Raw genomic sequence first — 11897 nt, forward strand, 5'->3', positions numbered from 1 at the left:
GCACTCACAGATTTGAAACACACACTGGATGTTCAGGTGGCACGGTGGTGCAGTGGTTTGTACCATTGCCTCTGTGTGGAGGTTGCATGTTCTCACCATGTTCGGTGGGTTTTAACCAGCCTCTCATCCATCGTCCGCTGGGACATGTCAGTGTTTTTATCAAACTTGTTTTACACTAAGTCCCAGCAGAACTCCCCATTCGCTGTAATAGATAAGAGCCAATCAGTTTCCTCTCTCCTAACTTAACCACCATCCACTTTTCTCAATTGTCATAAAAAAACAAATCCACATTTTCTTTCTTTGTTCCCTTTCCTCTGCTGTCTTTATAATCCTCGCTCAGTTTCTCCATCCAACTTTATTTTTTTACCTCCACTCTCTAACGCTGTCTGTGTTTTCCTTCGTCCACAGCGGCGCAGAGGAAGTGGGGTCTTCTGTGCCAACTGCCTGACCACCAAGACATCGTTGTGGAGGAAGAACGCTAACGGAGGCTACGTCTGCAACGCATGTGGTTTATACCAAAAACTACATTCGGTAAGTCACAAACAGACATGTAAACAGATGCTGTGTCTGCACCCGCTGTATGTTACACCACTGATTACACTAAACAAACTGCAGACCTGTGAGGTGAAAGGATAAACACTGGGCGGACGTCCAGTTTCTTTCACACAAATAAGAGGTTTGATTTCTGCTTGTCAGTTACCTACAAGGAAGCTTACTCATCTGTGTTTCAGTTAATTCAGTCTATATACAGTATTCTCTCTTATAAAGTTTATATTGAATTAGGAATACTGCAGCGCAGACTATTTTATAGACCCTGCGCTGGGTCTGCAGGGTGCGTTTTGACCACTAATTATTATTCCTCCTGTCTAGCTGATTAGCATACGATGCAAATTAAATGACGCGTACTGCAGTTAAATTTTTTTATGAATATATTCTGTGAATCCCACTCAAAAGTGTGTGTGTGTATATATGGTTTGGTGGGTTCCAGGAAGTTACACACCATTTCAGCAGTCACAGTGAGGCATTTCCACAGAGTGAGAAATATGATGGAATGAATCTACTTTACCATCTAAGCCTGGGGAAAGTCTATGGAAATCCCAAATTTAATTAGACTGCATGAATTACAGATGAGATAAAGAGTCAGCCAGGAATTCAGTTTACCTCAGAATATTGAACTTTCATACCTCAGATAGGTTTTAAGGGGTTTGATCTAATTTACACTTCAAATGTACCTATTTAACTCAAGTTAAGTGTGGAAGGGGCCTTCAGAGCTTTAACGTATATAATTATATAAATATATAGATTCATGTTCATATATTGGCTTTTTAGGATCAGCTTGTAAAATTTGAAAGTGAACAAAAATGTTTCCTTCTAATAAATCAGAGTTAATAAATGCAGAAGTGCAGGAGTTGGCCCACTGTATCACAGCCCTGGCCGTTGCGCCGCAATTATCGAATGGAGCTTTAAAGACCTTTTAGAGGATGACAAGCCATCGCAGTTCACTCCTTCCTGCCCCTGCAGACGTCCTCGGTTCAACCCGTCCATCTCATCTGCTGCTCCAATCACGTCCCGGCTCCCTCCACTCTTGGCAATCATCACGACAACCATATTTTATATCCCATAATAAAAGTTTTATATGCTCTACACACATTATTAGAGAGGATAGCAGCTAGTAAAACACTTGAGAGCGAGTGAGGGAGAGGGAGAGTTATGAATAAGGAGAGAGAAAAAGGTGGACCCAAAAGGGAGGGGGAGGAGGGCAAATAGAGAGGGATCAAGAGGAGGAAGACAAAGAAAAGAGGAAAAAAAATTCAGGGAAAGGGTGCGGACAGAGATGATTCAGGTGGGGGGTGTGTGTGAAGAGTAAGAGATGGAGGGAGATATTAGGAGATGATGAGAGGGGACAACCATGAAGAGAAGGGGAGACGGAGTGATAGAGAGAGGGAGAGAGAGTTGTGTGGAGTAATGCAGCCCAGATATTTTATCAAACCCTACAACCATAAAGATGTACGACATTACAGCTACCTGTCTGTGTGTGTGTGAGTCTGTGTGTGAGTCTGTGTGTGTTTCTGTGTGTGTGTGTGTGTGTGTGTGTGTGTGTGTGTGTGTGTGTGTGTCTTACAGGGTTGCACACACACAGATCTTGCTATTTACAGTTTGTACATGTACAGTTAATATGGACAACTGCTGCCATTGCAAAACATACTGTTAAATGTTGGTTTAAATGACTTTCTAGTGCCATGCAGCTAAGATTCAGTACAGTGAGAGTTTTGGCTTTGAATCACTGTATGGATGTAGAGAATCTTAGAATCTATAGGTAGTGAGGGATCAGACTTTCAGAATTTCTTTGCTCTTCCTCTGCATCTCATCTCCCCTCTCCCCACTTTCTCTGTTCAACATATATTACTCTCTTCTCTCATTCATGTCATCTCTGTCTCACTTCTCTCCCCCTGACTCTCTTTGGTTTTTTTTTGTTCTCCTCCTTCCTCTATAGGTATAAACACTAACACAGAAAGACCATAAAGGACGAGTCAAATTTCTGTGATTTGATTGACAAACGTGTTTTTTCTTATGTTGGCTGTCGGCATCGTCTCAGTGAATGACTTGTTTACAGTCAGTGATCCAGGCTGCTGCATGAAGCCGCTGGTCCTGAATATATGTGCATTAATATATCATCAAACCAGTTTTTTTGTGGGCACATGAACATGTCAGAGTTATGGTTATTGATTCGTTGTCAGAACTGAAGTGGCGATCACAATTTCACATGTTCTGCAGAACATCCCTGGTATTTTCTCCCTGAGCTTCTCTCTTGAAACAGCTGCACCACAAAGACAGATAAACCACACACTCGCTTGTTTTCATACTTTAACAAACACATATCTCATACATAACTGTGAATGTATAAAATCGATAAATCGTTTGCAGTGCATATATTTTAAGAATATACCAGCTTTACTGCATTAAGTTACTTTTCTTCACCATGTTTCTCTTTGCTTTTCATCCACTTCAAGTCCTCCATGTTGCTCCATCGTGATCTTTCACTCTTTCCTCTTTCTTCATCCCTCTCTATCTATCTTTTCGTGATTGGTTTGGATCTACATCACTCACACATACATGCGGAGCAGATCATTTCTAGACGTACATTAATAATTTATACCTGCATGACAGTGTACATTTAAATAAGCTGAAAGTGTTTTTTTGAAGCTTTTGAAAAGTGGTTCCCTTTATATCGCTTGAATTTGACCTTGTTTTCAATTAATGCTGCGTGGAGGTCCCTGTTTCTAACGTGTATGTAGACGAGAGGACTGTTGGTTTTTCTTTTAAATGAAAAGGAATGCAAGTCATTACTTTTGAGTCAAAGTGTATGGACGCTTTAAAAGACACTTTAAACTCCACTGTTTATTTTACTTCCAGGGAGGAAAATCTGCCTCTAATTTGTCCTAAAACAGTTTAGATTTTTTTGGGCAGATATTTAGGACTAAAAGATTAAAAAAAGTTTCATCTTGCACAAATCTTTACAAGAACTTCGTTAATTCTGCGGTGGGGAATAGATTAAGTGAGTGCTTCAGAAATAGTTTTCCAGTTGTTTTTAATGTTGTTTGTTAGACTCTCAAACCTGTTTATTTTTCAGTTTTTTTATAGTTTTTATAAGTTTACTCTAAACAAAAATATACAACAGGAAGTTTCCGCATGCTCACAGAGTGAGAGAGATTATGTGATGATGTCTGGGACAGAAATGAAGACATATGTTCGTGTTGATGAGCTTCTGATAACAAAACAAAAGTTTAGTCTTCAGGGCAAACTCCACTCACATCAGATGTAAGTGCTCCCCCTTGTGGTTTGGGCAAAAATTACAGTGTACAGGACTGTTGCGTGTCTTTAAAAAAAAAAAAAAAAAAATTCATTAACTGTTCAGTCATGCATGTGAAAGATGATATGACAAATATTAACTGTCTGCTTATGAAATGCAATCACTTTAGACATAAATTATTTAAAGTGACTTATGTGTCATGTACCTCAGCATTATGTGACCATACTGATATTAAAGTCAAATAAAAGAAAACGATCACCACATTTAAAATTCAATGTTCACTAACTTTCTCTTTTCTCATATGCTTCTCTGTTTCTTCTAGACACCCAGACCTCTAAACATAATCAAGCAGAACAACGGTGAACAAATTATCCGACGGCGAACGCGTAAACGCCTCAACCCTGACTCGCTGTCGTCTGAAAACCCCACCCCCAAGCAGCAGCGAATCACCAGCGAGGAGCGCATGAACGGGGAGGAGTCTGACCGGAGCTGCACGTCGATGAAAAACCAGCAGCCCTCCCCTCGCTCGCGCTCACCCCGCTCCACTCAAGCCTTCTTAGCCAATCAAACGCTGGAGATCCACAGACGCATGCCTCCCCTCCTTGTCCCTTCGCACCCCCCCTCCTCGCTGGTAGTCGAGGGCAATGGCGGCATCGCAGAGGGAGTAATAACATCAAAGTTAGAGGGAGTTAAAGGGGGAGGGGGATCCGAACGAGGCAGTCCCATTGAAAAATACATGCGTCCGTCTAAACCGTCTAGTTATTCGCCTCCTGGGTCTCCCATTGAAAAATATCAGTATCCCCTTTTCTCTTTACCCCTGCCGTTAACCCTCTCACCTGATCTGACCCCTGAGTCCGATTGGCTCAGGTTCTGGACCAAGTACAAGATGGCAGCCACCTCTGGGGTTCCTGGTAGCCTCAGTAATCTAAGCAGCCCTGGTAGCCTTGGCAATAACGCACATTACCTTGGTGCAATGGTGTCACCAGTACAGCATCATCAGCAAAACTACACGGTGCCTTACTGTGCATCTCCATACTCTCCTCTTCCACCCCCTCCAGCTCCCCCTCACTATCCCCCTCCCCCTCTTCATCCTCAAACCTCATCCTCCTCATCATCATCATCATTAGAAAATGACGCTCCGTTGGATCTCGCAATAAGACAAAGGGATACGAGTGCTGCAAATGCCCACATGTCAACAAATGGTGCAGAGAGGAGAAAGCAGGAGTCGCCACGAGCTGAGAGTTTGCGAGAGAACTGGAAAGGAGAGAAAAAAGAGGAGGAGAGGACTGATGAAGGAGGGAATAGGATGGAGGAGATGGGAAAGGAAGAAGAGGATCATTCGGCAAAAGTTGTTTCATCAAATCGTGTGATGGTGGAAGTAGCCACGCAGGACGACCTGACCAATCGCTGCATCCACTGTGGGATCTACTTTTTAGATGAGGTCATGTATGCCCTGCACATGAGTTGCCACGGCGACCAGGGACCGTACCAATGCAGTTTTTGCCTCCACGTGTGTGCGGATCGCTACGATTTTACCACACACATACAGAGGGGCTTACACAGGTACACGGACAAGACGTCGCAACAGAAGGGCTACTCGCAGGAGAGCGAAACTCCGAGCATCATGGAGACGTCAGAGCAGGAGTCTGGAGATGTGACTCCAGAGGAAATGAAAGAAGGAGGCGATCAAGATGAGATCACATGTGGAAGTGATGATGTCTCAGCAGAGGGTCCTGATAATCGAGCAGAAGAAATTACAGGCAGTGATGTTAATGATAATGAAACAGAAGCAGAAATGGAGGTAAGAGTAGAGAGTCACGATGTAACAAACCAGGAATTAGGAGGCGAAACAGCATCAGATGGCAGCGTTGACATCACAAAAACTATCGAGGTCACGACTGTCGCTGAGTCTAAAGACATGGAAGAGAATGTGGAGAGTAACTAAACCGCAACCTTTGACTCTCACAAACCTTTACGAACATGTTTCATCAAATGAATAAGCTGTATGCCATCACGTTCCTGGAGGCTAGCTCATGTCAAAGCGGGCCTATCCCGGGCACTAAACGGAACACATCCTTATGCTGGAAGCACTCGGCTGTCAAATGGTCAAATAAATCATTGTAGGATCCCGCCGCAATGCTGCAGGGATAATATGGAGGAATAGTCCGTCAAGCAAAGGATCCCTTGATGGCTCTGTAGCAAGTTATTCAACAACAGCGTCCGGGCATGCAGCTGAAATCATCATTAATTAACAGCCACTTGTGTGCTTTCCAAATAAGAGGATTGGAAGCTCGACTGAAAGCGAGACTGGTCTCATTTAGGATGAGTTTATGGAGCTCAGCACCTGCGCAGCCACCACACAGCAGAGCAAAAAATACAAACAAATAATGCTAGAAGCAAAACACTTGAGCTGAACTGAACAGAGCTGATCTCTTATGCACCAAACTGAACCCCGAGCTGGCCACGACTGCTCCCATGCATCACTCAGACTGTTATATCTTGGTACAACCAGATTTGATCTGGAGCATGTTTTTAACTATTTTCCCGCTGTGCAAATGAACTCAAAACCAAAACTTATTTTAAAGACTTGAAGTTCATAACAAATCCAGTTTGTTCTTGGCTGCCGTTGGATTGGTACAGAAAGGATCAGTCGGGTTCTTTCACACTTGCTGAAACTGGCGGTGTTCTCTCGGATCAATGCAAATTCACCACGGCTGCAAAGTGGTGCAAAAATGGCGGACTGGTTGGATTTGATTTGACCATGACTTTTTGAACTGCTTACTCAAAACCAGTTTCGACTGGTTGAACCGGTGCAAAGCCGGACCGAAGTGTTCTCTTCATCCATTCGGATTGAACCAAGTGACAATATTTTCTACCTTCCTCTGTGCCATGATACTAGCTACGTGCCTGGCTGCCTGCCTAATAGAACAACCATCTATTAACCTGCTTAACATTTATATTAATAATAATAAAGGTAATAATAATAATGATGATGATGTTATAGTTGAAAACATGCAATTTGCTACACTTTCCTATATAATATGTTATTTTGTAAAGGAAAATAATGCTTTTTTGCAGGAATTGGTACTATAAGAATTAGTCTATTTGCATTTTTCTTTTGTTTTCTCGTTTTTGGAGCTATTTGTCGCTCTTAAGACTTGTAACAGCCGTCTGACAGAAATGGTACAGAGAAAAAGAGGGGGTTGTGTGTCCGTGTGCATTTGTGTTATTGCGTCGTTTATGTGTGCGAGGATAAGAGGATGTGTCCGTCCCCAAACAATGATGTTCAACATAATGAAGGCTTGCGCTTGGTTTTTTGTTTTCAGTCCTCAGGGGTCACACGTGTTGCACACCAACCCGCCTGTTTCATAGCATGGGACACGTCATTTTTACATGTTGAATGGTGTAATGGTTTTAGCATGTTCTCTTATATATGTTCTTATCATGTTCTTTATGTGCCAATAGATCAACATGGTCTCAGTATGTAACATTTTTCTGTATGTCTTTTACATGTTGTTAGGATTCATGGTTTTATAGAGAGACTTAGGAACCCTACATTTTATCAAAAGGATCAATTCTTTGGGTTAAGTGTATAAATCTTTGCTCTGTATTGAGTCTATGGAGCCTCTCGTCTACAGTGTTTAATTCAGCCGATATATTGCTGAGAGTTTGGTAGTTTACCTCTATGTAGCATGTTAGCGTCTTATTAAATCTGCAAAATAAGTCGCCTTAACTCAGAATGGGAACTGTTACTCGTTAGACCTAAACAATACTGAAGAAAACACAAGATTGTAAAGTTTTTTTTTTTTGTAATTCAGTGAAGTAAAATGGATCATGTTGCTCTCAACTCAAGCAAATCGACCACGGTCATTGGCCACTCGTGACCCACTTTAAATCCATCTTTTAAAATCCATTTTAAAATGCACCTGCTCTTCTTCGCAGCCGAGTCTCTCCAAACCAAATTTAGCATTTCTCATAGTTTACGTTTGTCATTGAGAGAGTTGTGAAACGACCCCCCTGTCCTTTAAAAAGAAGCAACGCGGTGGCCATCTTGTTTATTTTTGTAAAAAACTGAAGAAAAAAAACAATCACTTCTCTAGCCTTGCTGCCTTAGTTGCTAGAAAACAGAACCCAAAAAAATCACAGAGGGACTCCTTTGGGGGAAACAATAATAGGCTGATTGAAAATGAAAGTCGGGAAGGTGGAAGCTGAAGAAAGAGAGAGATATTTTTCTATGCTTTTTCCAAAAAGACAAGAATGAAAAATAGTCCGCCTAGTGCCTGGTAACTTGTTTGGTTTTTCTAATGGCTTCGTCTGTCTGTGTCAAAAGGTTTTGTACGTCATGAGCCACGTCAGCCAGAAGTCGGACAAACAAACTGATATTTTGCTTCCCACTAATCAGATACTTTCCCTATGTGCATTTTCGTGCGAACTGTTGCTCTCATTTTCACATGTTTGTATACTACTTGGGAGAAAAGTAGACGTATGTGCCTCAGTTACTTTTGTTTGAAAACCTGAATACCAGCATGGTCTCTACTTTGATTTGGTTTATTCGGAGATGGAAGCTGAATTACGTCTTGAAATCACGTCGCCAGTTTGCCCACATCACGCTAAAGGTAGAGCTCATTCTAACATGGTTTTATTCTGAGGTGGAGTTTATTATAAATTCATTTCTATCAGATGTTAAAGGGTTAACTCAGGACTTTGTCAGCAAAACATCCAATTTCATTCTTTTTTCAAAGCAGCAGTGAGATGAGGTTCCTCTAGCAGAAATGTCTAAAACTTAACAAAGTAGAAAATCAGATAAATTCTCCCGTCTGCTCTGTCGAATAATCGCTCCCTGCAGCAACCTTTTACATTAGATTTTCCAGTCTTTTAAACAATTCATCTTGATATATACAAACAAAGCTATTTTTGCATTTCTAAATACCTTAAAGGGGCATAATGTAACAATTAGCCAGCTGTTCAATTCATACCCCAAACAACTAAGGGGTAGCATATTATTTCATTTCACATTATCTTAGTTGGTGTCCACCCCCTCCTCTTTCCCTGAGCCATCAACAGCGTGGCCATAAGGCAAAGCAAGAGAAATCCTGATGGGCTGATTGACTGTCAAGAAAAAAATCCATAAAGTTTTTACTGGCCTTGTCAGTCTCCTCCAGCCTGCTCTGTGTAGCTGTCATTCCGGGTGCACATAAAGGCGAGCTGGGTGTGTGGGCTCGTCAGTGCCAGTGTAAGGATCACCAGGAGGAGCATTAGTCTACTCGTCCATTGCTGCTAGACAATGTGAAGTTTTGACCAGGATTGATTGGAACTGCAGATAAAAGACCGGCAGCGATTCAAGGCGAGTGGGAGGAACATGACTTCAGATTATTTGAGAAATCCTTTAGTTTGAGTGGAGCGGAGGAATCCCACTGAGAGGAGGGCTGTAACACAGGTTTCTAAAGTACCTGCAGTCAGTACTTCTTTATCCTTCTTTATGCCACAGTGACTCACTATTACCTCTTGAGGTATGAAGTGGTATTACAAGGCATGATGGGTAAAGGTTACATCACACAGCGTAAAAATCTTAACATAATGTCATAACTATTCTATCTTCACATTCTGTCGATACCTTTAGTGACTTGATATTTTTAAACTGAAACATTTTAATTTTGACCCTTTCAACGTTATGATATCTAAAATGCTAAGAAACACAAAGGTTGGAAATATTTCTCGTGAGTTATGACATCTCACTGCAGCAGGCCTGACATCCTCATATCTGACAAAGTGCAAGAATTCTTGTCCTCAAAAACGTTTGCCCGACATCTTAATCATGTATGTCTCCACTATCCGTATCACATTTATCCTTACCATGGTGCATTGGTGAGATGAATTTATCCTAAACTTTGGCCTTCGTTTGGTGCATATAGGTCCCGTCATGTACGGACTGATGAGGCAGATCCAAAAACATCCCACATGTGTTTTAAAAGTTCAGAAATGAAATGCTGGATTTAGTCGTCCTTATTTCTGGAAGTCATTTGTGCAAACGTTACGTTTTTGGAATAGACTCGTTTTGGGGTTTCTCTCAAGGGGCTGCTAGCAGAAAACAAACTGTTTACATTTGCAAATGTAGCACAAAAAAAAAAAAGGAACGATGCGCTGCTTTCCTAAAAGACAACAAAGGGAAGAATGGAGGGACGCCTGCTGAGATGGATGGATGGATGGATGCCTTTGAAGAATAAATAGAGAGAATGTGGATTGAAAGGCGGAGAATGGGATCAAAATAAACCTTCAGTGGTTTAGCTGATGATCATTCATCCCATCTCTCGTTCGTTTGTTTTGCTTTAACTACTTTAACATCACTCCTCTTTTTCCTCATCTACTATCTCCTTTCCTTTCTGTTTATCTCTCGTCTGTTCTCTCTGCTGCTCACCTCTCGTGCTCCTCCACCTCTCTGCCTCCCTACTTTCAATGAAAGTAGTTGAGGTGTTCTCAGCAGGTCGACGGGGTTGAGATGGAGTTAGTTGACTGTGTTATTCTGATTTGTGCCCAAAATAATTGATTCTGAGTTTTAACCCAAAAAATCATCTCATGTTGACTTGGTAAAAGTTGAATTTCTCTCCTCCTTCATTTGTATTTTGTTTGTGGAAAGAAATGTCTGTAATTCGAGCTCATCCATTTTCCAACAGGCCTGACATTTGTGATCTATTCTCTTGTTCTTTTGGTAACAATTTTCAAGATTTTCACTGGGTTTCTAAGAAAACAGTAGAAAGAGGATTTACGTGGGTGGGAAAACAGGATGATCTGTTTTTTTTTTTTTTTTTTTCCTTGAGTCTGGTTTTACATCTCGTCCCTCAGTGGGCCGGAGACGAATCCTGATGCCAAAATGTTTGGATGGTTTAACTTTTGAAAGAAGATCCTCTCTCTTGACTGAGTTGAGAGCGAAACGAACACAGCCTTGATGATGAAAACCTTTGTTCGTGCACGTTTTTCATATTGTAAGAACCCTGCAGAACTCATTCCTTATCCAAATATCTTCTTTTGCGTCTTCTGCGTTGTTGCCTCCTGAGTCGTGTGAGGATACTGTACGGCTGAAACACAAACAGACGTTAATGGTGGCAGGAACTTTTGCTGCGTTTTCCAAAAGAGGACGTTTAGCTAAGAATGGAGGTTCTGCAGGTCACACATGACAGGACATGAATTTTTACTTCATTATTGAATTGTATGTGTTTTGGTTTGATGGCATTTCACATCAGCGTTTACATTGGGGGGCCTTAACAAGTGTTTTCATTTTAATCTGTCCGAATGTGTTATAGAATTGATGCTGTTGCTTGCACTCAGTTTATTATGTTCTTATTGCCAAGGAAGGGATAACACACACACACACACACACACACACACACACACACACACACACACACACACACAGTGGTACGGATTCAGTGTACATTTTGGGATGTACTGTATTAATCATGGGAGACAAGGGAGCGAAAGGCCAGTTTGTAATTGGTCAGACAAACACGCACACACACACACACACACACACACACACACACACACACACACACACACACATATACATACATACAATGACTATGTACATTTAACCAATATATTTTAGTAGAATTTTTATTTCTCTATTCAGTCGAATGGCTTTTATAGAAAGTATGGGATTTTTTTTCTTTTCCTCCATGTTGTATTTTATTCTGCTTCTTCTCTGTATGTTATTGTTTTTAGGTTTTATTTCATGCAAAAAATGATATTTCAACAACATATTTTGACAGCCAAGAAAAGTTTGTTACACAGCTAAACTTGAAGAAATAATGATGATGACGATGATAATAATTAATAAAAGTAATAACAAACATACTGGAACTGGACAATGGGTGTTTTATTACATGAATGTTGAGCTTAAATCCTCCACGTGTGTTTTTAGGAGCGATTTACAACAGAAAAACCTTCAACTCTTCCTTCTGCTGTGTTCTCTGACTGTGTCCTGCAGCTCCACCATGTTTGTGTCTGTGTGTGTCTCTTGTGATCTGTTTTTACTGCTGCCTGCCTGCGTTTACACACACAACACTCTGTCGAAATCAAACTAGCTCTG

The 11897-nt window shown here is 41.2% G+C and overlaps 1 protein-coding gene across 6 annotated transcripts in view; it reads left to right on the top strand.

Moving 5' to 3' along the window:
* Positions 1-11662, top strand: part of trps1 (trichorhinophalangeal syndrome I) — a 108435-nt gene extending 96773 nt beyond the window's left edge. For all 6 annotated transcript variants that reach the window (XM_020102023.2, XM_020102024.2, XM_069516775.1 and 3 more), the window contains exons 10-11: positions 409-531; positions 4134-11662. In XM_020102023.2, the coding sequence (XP_019957582.2) occupies positions 409-531; positions 4134-5756 (1746 nt within the window). In that variant the 3' untranslated portion in view covers positions 5757-11662. The remainder of the gene's footprint in view (positions 1-408; positions 532-4133) is intronic.
* Positions 11663-11897: the final 235 nt, after the last annotated feature.

Source organism: Paralichthys olivaceus, chromosome 20 (genome assembly GCF_024713975.1).
Source record: "Paralichthys olivaceus isolate ysfri-2021 chromosome 20, ASM2471397v2, whole genome shotgun sequence".
Lineage (NCBI taxonomy): Eukaryota > Metazoa > Chordata > Actinopteri > Pleuronectiformes > Paralichthyidae > Paralichthys > Paralichthys olivaceus.